The 18,452-nt window shown below is 43.4% G+C and overlaps 1 protein-coding gene across 10 annotated transcripts in view; it reads right to left on the bottom strand.

Moving 5' to 3' along the window:
- NAV2 (neuron navigator 2) overlaps positions 1-18,452 on the bottom strand; it is a 390,183-nt gene that overhangs the window by 204,086 nt on the left and 167,645 nt on the right. For 7 of the 10 annotated variants that reach the window (XM_030948571.1, XM_030948572.1, XM_030948574.1 and 4 more), the window contains exon 1: positions 3,808-4,879. The exons of the other annotated variants lie outside the window; for them this stretch is intronic. In XM_030948571.1, coding sequence (XP_030804431.1) covers positions 3,808-4,065 — 258 coding nt within the window. In that variant the 5' untranslated portion in view covers positions 4,066-4,879. Of the gene's footprint in view, positions 1-3,807; positions 4,880-18,452 lie in introns of those variants that run through there. 10 annotated transcript variants of the gene reach the window in all.

Here is an 18,452-nt window from a genome sequence, read left to right as displayed (position 1 = left end):
CAAAGAAGTTGACAAAGAAATACCAATTCCTAGCCCCTCCCCTCCCAGCCAAACAAAGCACAATTACAGGTAATTGCTGAACACACATACTTTAAACCCAGGTTAAACAGATGTTTCTTAACTTGGAACTGTTTTAGTGGAAGGGTAGGACCAACCATTTAGCAAGGTCCTGGTGCCTTTAGTACTGCTTCGATTACTGAAGGTACAAACAGTGATTATTTTATTTTATTTTTTAGGTTCTCCGGAGAAAGAAAATCAAGAATTTGGAGAATACAACATAGCAGCAATAAACACAGTAATTAAATCTGTGATCTCCTTCAGTGACATTCACAATGGCATCTTCCTTCTTGCATCTGCATGAACAATTACACCACAACCACGGACTCCTAACTGGCAATGATTTCTTTGTTAAATAACTAATGCAAATTTAGTAGCCAAATGTATCCGACTTTCTCAGAATCACTGAGAAATACCATGCTGTAGATGAGAGATGAGAATCTTGCTATCCACTCTACAGAAGTTTCTCTGGTAACAAAGTTAAATATTTCCAAAACAATTCTCTCTAAATACGGGTAGTACAATTTATTGGCGGTGTTTTCAAATTAGACAAAATAAGCACCAGTGCAACAGTCAGATACTGTTGTGCACAACACAGGGGATTTAATATGGAAAAATAGAGTGTGTATATCAGTAACAGTAAAATAGGAATGATACTGCCATGATTCATCAACCTAAGATTTCCGACTAGCATTTACAATGGGCTTGATGCTAAAATTCGCAGACCTTTCTTTGGAAAGTACCCCTGAAATACTCTGAAGTGTGCTTTTTATAAATTGCACAGCATTTTAAAAAACACACTGCCCTTAAAAAGCCTTAAGGCACAAAACTTCCAGTTATATAAAATCCAGCTAACACATGTAAAACCATATCAAGAGGAACAAAATCAGCAAAACATTTAGAAGTTTTCACTGATACCACATTTGTGAGTGGGACATCTTGAATTTCAGCAGTTTTTCTTTTAATTGGTGCTTTAATGAATACCACCTGCAGTGCTCATGTTCTCTGAAGAATCAGGTTCTAGAAAGGTACCACCTGGCACCAAAAAAGCTCATGAAGCTTTGCAGTGGCGTGCAAGTGGCTTGAAACATGCTAACCCAGCATGAGAACATGGTATCCTCATATGCTGGCTTCTGGACTATGTTCTAGACTCTTCTACAGAGTAATCAGTCCAATAAGCCACTAAATTCTGTACTATGTAGTGCAAAAAGGACTCACTTCAATGGGATTAAGAACAACTCCCTGAAATACTCCCAGAATCAAGAGAATTAGTCCAAGTGACACAATCTCTCTCTCATTCTCCCTCCACCCACACAGGAGGATGTCCTTTCTTGTGGGCTGAAAATTCTGCAGTGGGACCAAGATCTACAGAGGATAGGAGCCACAACACTGGGCAATGGTCCAGCTTGTGGATCTAAACTATAAATTCTACTGTAAGAATATCACTTCCATCCCTCGCAGGTGATGCCAGGTGCCTGCCCAGTAAAATGGTGAGGGTCACATTGGTGCTTCAGATAAACCACCCAGAGAAGTGAAGTGATCACTCTCAGATTCTCAAGCTATTCAGACCTAGCGCAGTGTTCAAGTCTAAACCTTACCAAGGTTATTATCAGAAAGCACTTTTGCGCCTGAATGTAGCTGAAGGTCTTCCAAGACAAAAGCTTCAGCTGCTGACCTATCAGCTGGCAGCTGTCCATCCATCGTGTTCCTCCTCCCTTGGCAGGGAGGAACAGTAGGAAAAGGAACGAACAGTGCCCTTGACACAACACATCTGGAAAAATCTCCCTCTAGATATAGACTGCCATTCCAAATGACCACCTTGAATGGCAAAACCCCGCACGCTTTTGTGGGCAGAAAGATCAAAGCTCAAAGGATCAGCAAAACTGCTGAACAACAAAAAAATGACTGTGTTTATTCAAGATAATAGGTAGTGGAAAAGCCTCACTGGTTCACACCTTAAAAGGTGCTGGTCATCTGCTCAGACTGCCAGCCAGAGGAGATTACTGAGAATGCAAAGCTTAAGATTTCTCCTGTTGCTGAAGAAATTAAAAATGTAAAATTATCTGACATTTCCTTAGCCAAAATCTTTCCCTGTTCAAATATAACAAGTTAGCATCAAGACCCTTTTATCATCAGGCTACAAAAAATGGGGTTTGTTCCACATCCTTGTAAGGGTTAAAACCACCATAGTGTTGCCCTTAGTGCTGCAAAGGCTCCCACTGGCAGATCTCTGTGAACATAATCTGTTACAAGATGAGAAAGTATTTCTAAATAACAACCACTTTTTCAGCAACGTAGATTTCCATGCAGAAACCCTGGCACATGTGAGAGAAAGGGCAGCAGATAATGAGATTTTGCTGACGTTTCATAATCACAAGGACAGACTCGGGCGCAAGTGAGAGAGAGCACTTGATTATCTTGTAAGGGCAAGACGTGATGCACAGGTTGGTCTGTCTGCTGCCACTACCCTGCCTCCCTGCTTGATTGTCTCCTTTTCCTGCTCTCAGTCCCTCAGGAACTGCTCCAGTCATATCTGTCTGGCCTGAGCAGCCCAATACGTCACCCTGTCTAGCAGCAAGGAAAGTGCAGCACATCCTGAAATCAGGGCATGCGGTCAAACACGCGCCATCAGCAGGCACACTTGTCTGAAGGGAAGAGGGTTACCAGGCCACACATTTCAGAATCTAGGTGGCAGGGATGATCCATTATTCCTCAAAGAAGGAAAAAAAAAGCAGGTGAGTCTCTCATCATTTCCCTCTCTCAGCGTAATGGTATCACCTTCCACCAGGCTCATATATTGGCAGAAGCAGTGTGTAACGTATATGGCTGCTGTCAAAATACATCCCAGGGCTGTACAGCCATCTCTGGAGCACAGCAATCAATTGTGCTTGCCGCAGCAGCCCATCTGCTCTGCTCCCTCTGTAGCACAGTCACACACATGCTGTACCCACGCTGCTGCAAAGCTCACCAGGGCAGCGCAGGGCAGCCCCAGCCACACTGACAACCTCAGACAACCACAGAAATTAAACCAGCTGAGCAACGGGCATCTCTCCTCCCTATACAGCAAGCATATAAAAATACATTAGAAGGCTGACACAGGTTAAAGGGAAACCTAAAATGTGTACATTGATGATGTGCTGCATCTATGATGTCATGCACGTATAGCATTATACAGGCAATTCCACTTAGGTATTCATTTCCTACATAATCTGTTTAATTTAGCTGCACCGAATGACATGCATATTGTAATCTAGCATCAAGCACTGCCTCCCATTCACTCCCCACAGAACGTTCACACAACTAGCGCTCTGGTACAGTACGTGACCGAACACAAAACACATTCGTGACAACCAGCAATCCTCCCCCAGCCCAGGCACACTAGCCATCCCTTACACTTAGCACCTACAGAAAGCACACAAAGAACACACCCCACAAACAACATCTCTACCATCTCCCTCCTGTAAATCCCCCCCTGGTTCAAGCAGAGGTGATGGAGAAGGCAGCACAGGCAAGCAGCACAAGCAGCCCCATCCCTCAGCACCCCACCATCAGCTCCATCATGCTGACAGAATTACACATGCCACTGCGTGGAACATAAAACATCCCACCACTGCAGACAGATGTTGGCACACACACACACGCACGTCCCTTCCCTGCAATTCCATGCTATTTACCCCAGAAAACCTGCTGCACACTCAACACAGAAATAAATTCTCGCATACAACTCCCCAGCATTCGGTGCCTGCTAACCTGTGTGTCAAATCCATTTTCTACCGAGCTACTCTTCCTCGCTGGGAGGCTGTCTCCCACGTTTTCTTGTCCATTGGAAGATTTGAGAGGAATCTGGCTGGAATACAATGGCTTCGTCACCTCCACCTTGTTCCCAAACTTCAGGTAACAGGGCTGTGGGATGGTCCTGGCCGTCGGGACATGCAGGATTGGAGCAGCGCTGTGGACGGGTTTAGGTAGTCCTGATTTCATTTTGGAGGCTACCAGGATGGCTGGCATTTTCTCTTTCTGCTTTCCTAACACGTTTCTGTCAGCAGCAGCAACAGCAGAGGCAGCAGGCAGGGAGAGAGAAAATGACACGTTGGGGAAGCTGTTCTGCTCTGAAGTAGCCTGGTTACTGCAGAGATCTCCAAAATCAGCTTAGAATTTAAAATCAACAATAAAACCAATTAAAAAAAAAACTTTAAAAAAAGAGAAAGGAAAAAAGGAAAAAAAAAGAAGAAAAAGCACACCACTTTCAGTCTAAAATATCTCCCAGCTTTATGCCAGCCTTCCACCTGTTTCCTCTAAATTTATTTTCAGTTCCTTACCACTGTCCTCTTTCTTATTTCTGCTATGTAACTTGCTCCTTCCTTTCTCTATCTGACTCCTGCAATTTTCTTGCCTGGAAATGAGAGACTTTCACTCCATTATCTTGTCACTGCATCTCCAAAGTGAGGCAGCCTTTGGGAAAAAAAAAAAAAAAGGAACCTGCTGCTGCATATGCTTCCCCTTCCGTAAGCACTAGAGAGTGAGCGAGCAGGATTTCCAGCTTAAGATGTCCTTCTTCAGTCTTAGCCAAGAAGCAGATGTAGCTCAGTGTGTTAATGACTGATGCCCTTGGATACAAGCCTTAAAGAATCAAGCTTCTTAAGCCTAAATAGCTGTGAACAGGACAACGATGCCGGAGCAGAAGGAGAAACGTCCACTGACAGCGATTTTTAAATCAAAACATGTCAGCGGCCACAAAATTTCCCGGCTCCCCCAGTGCTGAGCATAAAAACCTGGAAGGCGGGGGGAAGATGGGAGGGGGGGGAAAAAAAGCGATTAAAAATGAAAGCGATTCAGCAGCGACAGGGAAGGGAAAGCAGGCGGCAGCTCATGTTCCCTCCCGCAGTGGAGCGGCTCGGGCTCGCTGCCGCCCGGCGCATCCCGGGGGGGCCGGGACCGGGCGGGCGGGAGGCGGCGGCTGCCCGGCACCGAGCGGGCAGGGCGGGCCCCGATTGGCCCTGCCCGCTCCCAGCAGCAACACAAAAAAAGAAAAAAAAAATAAAGAAAGAAAGAAAGAAGCCTCTCCGCAGGGGAGAATAATGGATGGATGGATGGATGGATGGATGGATGGATGGATGGATGGATGGATGGATGGATGGATGGATGGATGGATGGATGGATGGATGGATGGATGCTCCGGGGGCTGGAGGGATGGCTGGGGCGCGGCACGGAGCGAGCCGGGGATCGGTTTCTTTTTGAAATTTGAAAAAAAAAATTCAAATCAAAACACCTGGAGGTGACTTATTGTTCGTGGCCGTTCGGGAAAAACTCCCGCTGCCAGCATCAACAGGAATTTGAATAAGCACAGTGAGTAATCCGGCCCTATTATAGCAACTCTTGGCTCTGGGGAGGCTTTCAGTGTCGCAGGTTCCTCCCCACGCTGCCAGGATCCCTTACAAGCCCCGGATCCCGCGTTCCTGTTCATCCTGACACATTTCAGAGCTGCACATATTCCCCTTGCTGCACACACCTGCACCAGCCCGGCCAGTGGGAGATTGATTATCTCAAATCAAGGCACCAAGCGATGCCTTGGACTGCATGGGGGGCTCAGCACCAGTGCATACAGTGCCACAGTGCCCAGTTAAGGCTCTGACTTATCCCTCACTACAAGAAAGACATGGAGGGGCTAGAGTGAGTCCAGAGAAGGGAATGAAGCTGGGAATGGAGCACAAGTCTGATGAGAAGTGGCTGAGGGAACTGGGAGGGCTCAGCCTGGAGAAAAGGATGCTCAGGTGGGACCCTCTGGCTCTCTACAACTCACTGGGAGGAGACTGTAGCCAGGTGGGAGTCGGGCTCTGCTCCAAGCCACAAGTGACAGGAGGAGAGGAAATGGCCTCGAGTTGTGCCAGAGTAGGTTCAGATGGGATATCAGAAAAAATTTCTTCACTGAAAGGATTGTCAGGCACTGGAAGAGGCTGCTCAGGGAAGCAGTCACAAAACACATGGAGATGGCACTTGGGGACATGGTTTAGTGGTAATATGGTAGGGCTGGGTTAACAGTTGGATTTGATGATCTTGGAGGTCTTTTCTAACCTTAAAAATTCTATGTTTAGAGGAGGGTGTCTCAAAATAATATTCACAAAACCAACAGGAGACATGGAAGCAAAAGGTGCATTTCAATCAAATCTTCATCACAGTTCCAGTTAATTGCTTTATTTTCCTAGTAGGGCCACTTCCTTCGGCTCCTTATTCCCACCTCATCCACTCCCTAAGCCACTGCCTGTGTGGCAAGGACAAGAGTGATCCCAGCAAGAAGAGAGCGGTTTGGCTTGGAAGGAAAGATTAGAAGTTCCAACCCCCTGCCATGGGCAGGGACACCTTCCACTAGTCCAGGTTGCTCAAAGCCCCATCCAACCCAGCCTCGAACACTTCCAGGGATGGGGCATCCAGGAAAGCAATGAACCTACACTTGAAATGCCTGAAATACACACTCTGGGTGAAGCGACTCAGCAGGACAAAGGAAGCCCAGCCCCACTGCCCCTGCCCCATCCAGGCTGTGAGCAGTGCTTGGGGAAGGAAGGCACAATCATGCTCAGTCATTCATGGCAAGGGGAGCTGGGACCTGCCTATTTAACACTCAGTCTTTTCAGGAAGTTTTAAATGTGCAAACCTCAGGTTTTTAGAGCTGAGACTCTTTCAGACAGAAAAAAAGAGGCATTTCTTGGATTGCATTGTAGGTGTCTCCAGGATGAAAGACAGCATTGCTGGATCCTTCTGCAGATGTCATCTTCACTGACTTACCCAAGGTTACACAGTGACCAAGTGGCAGAACTAAAAACTAAAGTCAGAAATGGTGCTCTACTTATTATCAAGTACTGTTCTTCCTCTAACATTGCAACGTAAAATGTAATTCAAGTTCCCACATAAAGCTCACATGTTCAGTCTTGGCTGTTGCTGGGATTTTTCAGCACATCTGCTTTCATGTGTACCACTTCTGCAGGCTGTTTTGTAGTAACTGCAGAAGGGTAAATTTTATGGTAGCTGTTTTTTTAAGTAACTGCTTCCACCTCAATCTCTTCACCCATCAATTTCAGATGGGAAAGCACACATCCCTCATCATCCATCTCACTGAGATCCCACCAAGACAAATCTTCTAATGTTCTGCCATAACTGCCCACAAAGTCTGCTTAAACACAGCTATACAGAACATTTCAAAACCCTACAAGTCGATAAAGAATATAAATTTACCATCTGAGAGGACTGGTAGTCCTTGGAGCAGAAATGTGTCAGATGCTCCAACACCATTTCCATCGTTCCATGCTGAGAATTCAGCCCTGCTGGTTTAGAGAAGGTTGGGCTCCAGTAAGAACATCTTGAAAAAGATCCAGGCCTGAAAACCAGGCTAATTTTAGATCTGTAATAAAATACAGTAAGGTTTAAAAGCTATTAGAAGATCTAACTGACAGCTTTACGTTCTGTTCTTCACTTACACGTTTTATGAGGTTCAGGCCACCAATCCCTGCTGCACCCAACTTGCCAGTTTTTGTTGTCCTGTGTTTATCCTGGAAAACTGTCTAGGACATGGGATACCAAACCAGCCACAAAGTTAATTTGACCAAAAGAAAAGGATTCATTTCATTGCTCCCTTAACAATTATGGAATCTGATCCTTTGATGATGGTGGATTAAATAATCCACAGTTCCTTTGGACATTCAAAGCAATTTTACTGATTTCTCAGTGTGCAATCCAACCTACTGAATATGATTTCTTCTGAATACAGTCTATGATCCTGACAGATATTCTGCCAAATCAGTGGACATATTCTTCATCAAAGCTTAATATGAATTCCTGATAACACATTTGAAGAGTGACCTCGAATTACTGCTTCTCTCATGGATTCAGTTTGCATCTAATAATCCTTTGTCATCTAAACCCTGGGGCAGTTTTTATGTTATACATATTTTGCTTTACATATCTAAACATCATAGCATAATGGCACTGAAATGCTGTTGTATCCAGTGGCAGTGTAGTCACATGAGATCATAAATTCTATCACATTACAGGCTCTATCTGCAAAGACTGGCAACATCAATTTTGGTCTGTCTTTGGAATTGACAAGCTTTTGGGTTGTCTGCATTTTCAGTTTTGGGTTGTTTTTGTTGTTGTTATTGCTTAATAAATTAATTTTTATCTAGTTTTAAGGCTAGGATTTTTAGAAGAAACTACTTCTCTTAGACAGTCAAAGGGATCTGGGAACCTGTCTCTTATCTTTGAAAAGCCCAATCAGTTTTCCCTGCCCTGTTTTGAGTCACCCAAATTTTTGTGTCTAAGGTAGGAGTAAGTAACCTTAAAAAAGGAGGAGAATTATCTAAACAAAAAGCAAGAGCCTCATTCCTTCCCAGAAATGTTGGGTAAGCCTCTGACTGGAGAAATTCCCTTGCAGGTTTAAGTCTGATGAGTATCTTTGCCTGAATAACCACAACATCCCCTCCTTATCTGCCTGTAGTTGAGGGAGCATCCACCCACTCCCCAAATAGGGAGATATGGAAGGAAAAATGCTAGAAACAAGCAGTTCCCTGTTGGAAAAAAAAAAAACAAAACAAACAATACAATGAAACCACAACAAACCCTACTGATTTGGCTTACACAGCTGATTTTTGAAGCTCAGAAAGTATCACTGCTTTGGACTCAAGCTGTGACTGCTCTGCACCATGGAGTGTCAGCTCAAGTGCCAAGACTCTGGTGTTGAGAACTGGCTTAATACTCAGAATTTTAGTGAGCAGGCTCATGTGAACTCAAGAACTTAACGCACCAGAGGGAAACTATTTGAATGGCCTGTAGTTCAAGAGCTTGTAGGCAAGTCAGCACATTGCCCAAAATAAAGGCAGTAAAGAGAACAAAAGCCCAGAGTTGACTGCTCTTGAACAGATGATCTTTATGAATGAGATGAACGTTTCTGGAACAGTAAAACCATTGAAGCTGCCTCCACAGCTCACACATTATCAATTAACAGCAAAACAGGGTCTCTATATCCCAGTGGAAAGAAAATGTCTGTATGAATTGCATGTGGGTATTGCAAATAAAATTAAAAGCTTGATGAAATATTGCAATAAGATCAGAGAATCAGACCTTCCTTTCAACTTATGGTTAATATTCGTCCTCAACAAAGCCAAATGTTACATTAGCCTAAATGGAAAAACCATGTAGAATTATGCTATCAATTAGAACACCTCATTAGCTGGTCTGGTGATTCAGAACTGCTGATGGAATTGAACTCAAGGCTTGAAAATACCTTGATCAAGACTATCCTCGGCTTTTAGGCATTAAGGATGGATCTGCAATCTCCCAGAAAAATAATTTCAAGCCGAGGTGAATATCCCTAAAATGTGTGTCAGATTCTGACACAGTGTCAGAATCAGAGGGTTGAATTGTTCTCTCCAACCCATTCTCATCAAGCTTCACTGCTGCCAGGCAGCTGTCATATAGACTGTGGGCATGCTCAGCCTTGGCATAGCTCCATCAACTTAACTGAAGTTACAACAGGAATAAATATGGATCTATTTTTGGTACTGCAGGCATTTTGCACATTCATATCCATCTTTTGTTCCTCATCAGTATCAAATATGGAAAAGGCTGATCCCATCTTTATATTCATATTACCATTCTATGAAAGAACCCATAAGGGTGTAGAGGAGTAAAGGTGTAAACTCCATAATTTTTTGTTGTGTTCCCCTGTGGGGAACAGTAGAGATTAGAAAGAGGAATATGGATAGAAGCATTATATAATTTGGCATCCTCTCACCACAGCAATTATAATCTGTACATGTGAGTTCTTTATATAGAGCAGCGAGAAGAGGAGGAAACCTTGGTTCTGTTCCCAGTTCTTTTGACAGAAATCTTGTCTGCATTACACTAATTCTGATCTAAAATTCCACTTGTAGTCCCCTGACATGCTTCTAATTCACACTGGGTTTAATTCCACTTCATTTTACAATGGCGTAAAATTTTTAAAAATATACAAGCCAAGTTCCACCTGGGCAAGAACATCTGCTCCACTCATTTTCAAAAAATACACAGGAAATTTCACTGGCCACACTAGTGATACAAGCAAATGCTCTTGCATGGTGACAGAAGATGGCACTATTTAAAATTAGCATCTTCTGAACAATGCTCACATTTAATCCCACTTCTGTACCAGAGTGCTGCATGGTTTTGTAATGTAAGCTTGGAGTAGCATTGCACTCCATAGCTTCATAAGTAAACTCACAGCTTTGAATTCATTATGCTACCATTGCTTTTGGATTTGCAGCCATATCAGTTTCTCACAAGATAATAAAAACTGGGCCCTGCTGTCTTGAGACACTCACTGATAGGGGCTCTGTGATGGGCTTTGAAAAGGTCCATCTCTCTGACTTTGCATGTAAAGTTCATTCCTCAGACTTAAACTCATCAGGAACAGGACTGGAAGGGATGAGGAATACAAGAGCTTACTTGAATTAATGCTTTCTGTGGTGGTGTAAGATGTAGATGCTTACTGTTTGTCTGTGCCATGGTCACAGCAGCGACCACAGCGTAAAGCATATACATATGAATAATCTTCATGATCCTAACAGAGGAGCCCATAGCTCACCTTGACTTGCACATCTCTGTGTCTGTAACAATGGACATCATCTCTCCAGGCCACTAACAGCATCTGGAATAAATACTGCAGCACTATTTTGGGAAGAGACTTGCAGATCACGTCTTCCTGACAGAGATGTGCATGTGGGTTTTCTTAATCTATTCATGTGTCCTTTGTTTCCACAAGGTTAATGCTACTAGCTCCTATATTATTTTATGCCTGACTTGACATTGCCTATGGCTTGGTGTGTTTGGAAAAGCAAAGAAAACATCTGTGACTAATAAGCATATCACAGAAGAAAGGTGATGGCGATGATGATGATATAAATACCACAAGCTACTCTTGACTTTAAGAACCATCACGTTAAGATGAAATATGAAGGAGAGGACCTAAAAAAATGCTCTCTTCCCTCTGCTGCTGTTTCCCTTCCCTCTTGAGAAGTGGCATGTTAAAAATAGCCACCACTTACAAGCTAACAACCTCACATCATCAGGTAGTCACCTTCTGTAACCTTGCTGGCACATTTCAAATGAACCTGCTCCATCATCTGGAAGAGTTGTCAGAGCCTAAAGGCAGAAACCATCTGAGAAGCAGATCGGAAGAAAAGGCTGTATTTCAAAGCCTTTTTACAACTGGATCTGCTTAAGCATTCCAGCCCACCCTCAGCTGCCATCAGTCTCTCCCACATCAGCAGTTCTGAACAAACACAAATTGGCCAGATTATCATTAAGCAACTTCAGCTATTTTGTAAAGAGCAAAGTTTCACTACTCAAACTGAGTGGATGGGACCAGATTTTCACTTGCCCTAAATCAGTGTAGTTTCTCTACAGCCAACATCAGAATTTGCCTTCCAAATTCGAAGTATTTATCAAAATCTTCTTTACAGAACGATCCAATCCTATAATACATTCCCATTATCTCCATTCCCCTCAGTACAAATTTCCTGTCAATTTCTAGTAAAAAAATCCTCTTGCCTACTGAGCCCAAGCATCCAGTTCAGCTGGTGCTGCACTGTGCAGCTCTGGAGCCATGGAATAAGTGCTTGTGGTGCTCACCTACTGCCAGCTGATATCAGGGAATGATGAATATCATCCTACACTTCCAGTTTTTGCTACGTACACTTCACTACCCAAGCCTGAAGGCATCCACTCTTCCCTAGAATCCAAAAAAAAAAAAAGGGAGCATTTCCACAGGGCAGCCATTCAGCAGCAGCAGCTCTGCACTGGAAGTCACCTGCAATGCACCACAGAATGGCACTAATTACAATAATAGGAACACCAGCAACTTCTGAACATGTTACCAGAAAAAAAAATAATATGCAAACCTAGATTGTTCACTGTGCTATCAAAGGAAACATAGAAAGTGCCTAACATAATGCCCTGAAATGAATGCTGCCTATCTCCACAGCTCCTTTAAAGAAAGATTTGTCCTGAGTTGATGTTTATGGAAAATAAAAGCACACCCTAGTCAGCTAAATTTTGGGGTAATAGTTCTAGTGAAATTCTTAAATCAAAAAGTTCAGGGAAATTTCTTCAGATTTACACAGACATAACTCAACAATCAACCCAGCAGCCATGACCATTCTTGAGAGTCAACACCCCCCAAACCAACCTCCATTTCCACTGTGATGACCTAGCAAGGGAATTTGATAATTTGATGAGGATTACCTAACCCATAAACTGGGGGGAGGGGGGGAAGCAAAAAGTAATAATTCATTTTATTTTTAAAAACCTAAAAACCACATGTCCATTGAGGGAGAGGTTTACTTGCATCTGCTGAATATCACACTCAGTTTTAAAACAGAAAGCTTAAATAATCACTTTGCAAGGAAATGTACAGGAAACAGTTATTCTTTAATCTCTCTATTAACCTAACACAAAATAATCAAATGTAAAGTGCTGCAGGGCTACTGCGCAGCCTCATGCATGGCAGGATCAAGCTTCCCTTCTCGAATTTCCTTGTATTTCCTCTGTTCTCCCATTAGCAAACTGATAACTAACCCTCCTGTGCTGTTCTAACCCTGATTTTTTTCAAGCATTTTTAATATACACCACCCAAAACTGACATTAAAACCTACTCGTGAATGCTGTCCTAATATTTTGTTTCCTACCAAATCAAAGGAGGTTCCCACTGTAATGACTAATGACATGTTTGTTGCCTTAAACAGCTTTGATATTTCAACATTTAATCAACTTTAATTTTTTTAAGGTGACAGGTTTCCTGTCACCCTGAGTTTTACCCATGATGCTGTACTGAACTCAATGGTTTACAGCTACAGTATGAAGACCTGACAGCCTTGCATTTATTTTACACAGCCCATCACTAAGATTTTTAATAACACTCCTCTCGCTGTCTGGAATATTTTGGGAAGGTATCAGTGTCAAAACAACCCATGGCCATACTGGAGATCTGGCTGATGTTTATCACTGGACAACAAACAACACACTGAAGACATAGCACTGAGAGAGAAATTTTCTGAATTTCGCATTTCCTCTTGAAATTTTAGCAGCAAGGACACTGTAACACACAACCTTTTTCCAAATAAATGGCACACAGATGAGGGAATGATTTTCTGTGTTTTGAGACATAATCACTTCCTGTATGAGATTTAACATGAGCTTTGTTTATTCCAGCGGTAGAACAACCTGTATTCAAGCTTGCCCAGCTGTCTAGAAACTCAACTGATTCCACAGTAAAAGCAGGTGTAGTCAATCATTCCTGTCACAACATTAGTAGATGACTGGCTGTTGGCAAGTGGGTCAGCTCCTCACAAGCAAAGCACTTCTCAGCTGCTGCTTCCTCCCATCCCTGTTGGCACACGAAACAACGCCACTGCAGCTGCTGAATTTCAAAAGGCATCCATCTGTTTAACTTCCTAAAATGACTTTAAAGAGTGGGATATAACAAACACATCTGCTACGCGCAGCATGTTAAAAAAGATCATCTGGAAATTAACTGGGAAATTATACATCTTTTTAGATGGGGATTCACAGTGAAGTTCCAATACACGTGTAACATCTGTTCCACCTTCAATTATAGCTCAAAGCTTTGCACCTCTGGCTTGCTGAAGAATCAAGGCAAACTTTAGTTGTAACCAGCTCTGTATCTCCTTATCTCACTGCTGAAGCTTGTTCAGGCCAACTGGGCATCCATCTATTCAGTTTTGTCACTCCTGAAAGGCTTGACTGGATAAACCCTTGAGCACTTGGTCTGATCTCATGGTTGACCCTGCTCTGATTAGGTCAGACTGAAGACCTCCTGAAGGCCCTTTCAATCTGAATTAACCCAACTATTTCCAAATACAATAAAAGACAACAAAACTAAAATTCCATTAGTACTTCTGGAAGAACTCAAAGTAGAAACCAGCTATGAACAATAACCTGGTCCATCACAAGAAAATGCTTAGGCAGGAGGGCCAGCAGAAGACACCAGCAGACCAGATTTTAGCAGGAAAATGTTAGCACATGTTAAAAGTGTGATCTTCCTTTCGGTTCTTCTCTCACATCTCTCACAAACACAAATGTGTAATCTCTTTGAATTATGTGAACACATACTTACATCTAGTATTTGCAATTTGCATTAACTTAGCCTGCATTAACAGCGGTTTTGACACCAAATGCAAACCACAGTGCATGTTTTCACCCTAAGGTACAACATATGTGTACCCTGCAGCACCAGAACACCTCAGTAAGCTCCTTGGCTACCTGCTGCACTCTCAGCAGACTCTTCAGGCAGCCCAATTTCATCTGCAGAGCACAGGCAGAGCTGGTGGAACACCAGCCGGGAGAGATGTGCATCTTCCACAGGTCTGTGGGCGCCAGGAAGGCTGGCAGGAACGCAGTGAGCCATGAGAGATCCCTCACAAGGAGCTGCCATATCCTCTGGGGAGGTGAGAGGAATTTACAAGGACATGGAACAAAAGCAGCCCTGGGGAATATGTTACCACCAAACTGGGAACCAGGTGAGGTGTGCTGGCTAAGGGCTTGTAACAGGAATTAGTATTTGATACTCAGAGCAAAACCTCTGAAGTGCAGCACTTAGCAGCAGTGCCAACACTGTTCTGCATGTATACAAATGAGAAACCAATTTTTCTGTGCTGTAAATAGCTTGTGCAATTAATAGCAGTTAGCTTTTCCTGTCTTTTTCCAATTACAGACTCAGGAAAAAACGGCATATTAAGTTACCTCATGCAGTACTGGACCACCTACTGTTAGAAGTGCAATTTGAGAATGAGCTGCTACTGCTAATTATCAAAATTAAAACCTGAAATAGCAATGTTCACTTTTAAAAGTGAGATGATTTCCTATTGCAGGCATAACTTCCCACTGCTCTCTCTTGCCAACAGTTATCACTTTTGTATGAGACTTCTGGACTGAAACTTTGAACACAGAAATGCCATCATCCAGAAAACCTTTCAAAACATTTCAGGTCACCATTTTGGGTCTTTCAAAACAAAGCCATTTATTTACCCTTGGCTAACTACCTTTTAGTCTCTCTGCACAGACAAAAAATATTTGTGTTTCTATTTTGTCTTTTCTTTTACGTGTTCAGACAGCTGCAGCCATTTCCAAAATCATCATAATATTTCCACCATGATGTTGGGAAAAAAAATTTCTCCTGGACAGTACCACTGTTAGTACAACAATAAAAAAATTACAGCTGTGTATGCATATGCATATGCACACACACACATGTAGTGTGAGCTGAATAAAAAATGTGGTGATGTCTAATTTGACCTGAGAAAACCAGAACAGCACGTTGACATAAACAGGAAAAGTTCGACAACATTTGCAGCATAGCATCACCAATCTCTCTTACCCTGTGCTGAACAAGCATTTCCAATCCAAAGGAATAATTAGCATGCTGAAAAGAATCAGAGCACTAGCAAATACCAAAGCTTTAACTTGCTATTAGCAAAGATCAATGAGAATTCATCACAGTAAGCCCACCATGAGCACTTGCTGCCCAAACACGCTGGGACAGGCAGGACTGTGCCTACACCACCCATGCTGATCACAGAAAGCCCAAACTTCATTAGGAAATAATTAAATAGAACATATCATTCTTCTAAACATCATCATTGACTTTTTAAAACCCACTGAGAGACTCCTCACTCCAATACCTCATTCTCAGCTGCTGACCATTTTATCCAATTTTAACACTCTCTTATAAGCACACAGTGCCAGTGCCCAGGCTGAAAATTTTGGAATGCTCTAGCCAAAATGCCAGAACCAAGGTAGAACCACATGTCATCACTCTGCCACGTCCAAAAAGCACCAGTGACCTTTGCTTCAACAGCTCAGGCACTCCAGAGCTTTGAACAAGGAACTCGTGGTTGGGTAAGGTAGCTGTGTTTGCGCCAAAATAAAGTTTAATCTGTTTTTTTTTCCTGAAAACACACAACACAGCTGATTTTAAAATCACTTCACTTTACATATGCTCCATAAAAATGCTTAAATTCAGCAGCTGAGGTCTGCTGAGTCTGTGCTCCTGAGCCCAGTGAGGGACCAGGCCCCTGCTGAGCTGAGCACTCCCCAGTCCAGGGGGACCAGAAGAAACAAAAGGAGGATTCTGAGCAGCAGGGAGCATAACAAGGCTCAAAGAGAAAACCTGTATCTGGGGCTGAGAGCATGGATTATGGATGGACATGGAGATGGAAACTGGTTCTAAAGAGGAAGGTGTGAAGAGCAGAGCCAATGATGGGAACAGGACTGGGATGAACACCCAGATATAAAGAGAGAGAGAATTAGGACATGGAAGCTCTGAACCTCTAAAACACTACACAGTGTACGCCCCAAAATCAGGTTCACATTTCATGAGCGAAGGTAGTAAAATACTAATTTTAACTTTCCCAGTGTTTCAGGCCCATATTTCTGTAACAGAGATTACAGCATCGCTATAACCCACCAAACCTCATCCAGAGATCAGGTGAAAGCACCTTACTACCACTACAGTATTTAGATATTAAACTGATCAGCACTATGCACTGGGAAGCACACACCAGGAAAAATCCATGAGGGTGTCAGGAGGGAAGAAAAATACAAATTTTGCCATTAGGGAGGAATTTAGTTAAGTACAGTAAATAAAGCTGAGAGTCTCACATACCACATACTGTTCTTTCTTAATTAAACATACTATTAAATAACTGGTTGCTAACTCACTGCTCTTTAAGGCCAGCATTGGCAAAAACAGTGTATGATCATGCCCTTAAAATTGAATCATCATGACAAATAGGCTTTATGTCAAAAAATGTAAAAAGCAAGTATCTGGGACTTTGTATTTGGCATTTCCTAAACTTTGGGTTCTTAACCTTTGTACTTCAGCAACCCTAATATCCTTTTAACACTTCATTTGTTCAACCAGTTTGATATTGTTTCCCAGTGTAGATTGGATGGTATATCAAAGAATTTCAGAGTCTTGCACAGAAGATTTACAGCGACTATTTGCATCCTGGGAAATCAGCAGATCTGCACACAGCCCGCACACCCCATCCCAGTGCTCCACACAAACACCCCTGTATCCTGTCCCAACCCTTTCAGCACAGACACAAAGGGATCACAAAATATCCTGAGCTGGAATGGATCACTGAAGCTCAGCATCCCACCACAGGCACAGCAGCAACTGCAAGGTCATCTCTGCACAGCACTGCTGGGATGAGTCCCACAGAGCTCTGTCTCCAGGGAAGGAGCAGGCACAATATCGCTGGCTGGGGGCTGTGTACAAATCAAACAGGACAGGACTGCTGTGAACGTGCCTTGAGCTTGATTTTTCAGCATCAGTCTCAATATATGGCTGTGACAACAGGAAGATGCCATCAGCTCACATCCCAGGCAGCAGACCAAGAACTTAATGTTGAAACTTACTTCATAAGTTTTTTTCCCAATCACACAAAGCAAAAGCACATTGACAGTAGTTCCATCCAACCACTATCAGCACACGTACCTTTGGTTAAAACAATGCTTGCTTATTTCAATATCCACTTGTAAGCCTTAAAACACAATGCACAGAGCTCCATTATTAAGCTTAGAACTTCCTAATATCTCACTAGATAAACTTTTCTGTAGCTTAGGGAGTTATTCTAGACAAGTGTTAACACACAGACCGTTGTTCTATTTGTCCTTGCTTTTCTACTTTTTAAATAATTTTTCTACTGACCTATCTTATGGCTACTGCTTAGCTCTAATCACAGTTCTGCTGTCTCTGGGGCCTGCCTTTTGCAGCCTTCCCAATACCCCCTGATTTTGTGGATTCCCATAGCACAAGGCCAGCTGTGCCTGCCATCATCTGAAGAGAGTGAGAGCACATCCACAAGCCCAGCCAGGACCACATCACCAGCCCAGCCAGGACCACATCCCCAGCCCAGGCAGGACCACCCAGCCCTCAGAGCTGTGGAGGCAGTGGCTGTGCCAGGCGCGCTCCAGCGCCCATCGCGCTCTTTGCACAGCTCCCATCCCTCCATCCGGGAAGCGGAGGCCATGGCACAGCCTGGCCTCACCTGCAAAGGGTCACCAAGCCTCTGACCCAGGCTCCATGGCAGCCAGGCCAGTTCCATGTGATAGCCTGGCACCCTGTCAGCCAGGTTTGGCTGGACAGCATCAGGCAGTGGGGACAAACAGCAGATGGCTTTTCCTATCTCTACAACAATTTAATCGCAGCAGTCGTGACGCCACTGGCGTGCTCCACGCCACCTCCAGTGCCCTGCTGCAAGGTGAGCAAGCTGCTCTCCCCCAAGAGCAGCCCTTGTGACCAGCCAGGATGTGTTTGAAGTGTAGTCAGGACGCAAGCCATGTTCACT

Source organism: Camarhynchus parvulus, chromosome 5, assembly GCF_901933205.1.
Source record: "Camarhynchus parvulus chromosome 5, STF_HiC, whole genome shotgun sequence".
NCBI lineage: Eukaryota > Metazoa > Chordata > Aves > Passeriformes > Thraupidae > Camarhynchus > Camarhynchus parvulus.
The sequence above is the reverse complement of the archived record's forward strand: the minus strand, read 5'-3'. Positions and strand labels throughout refer to the sequence as shown.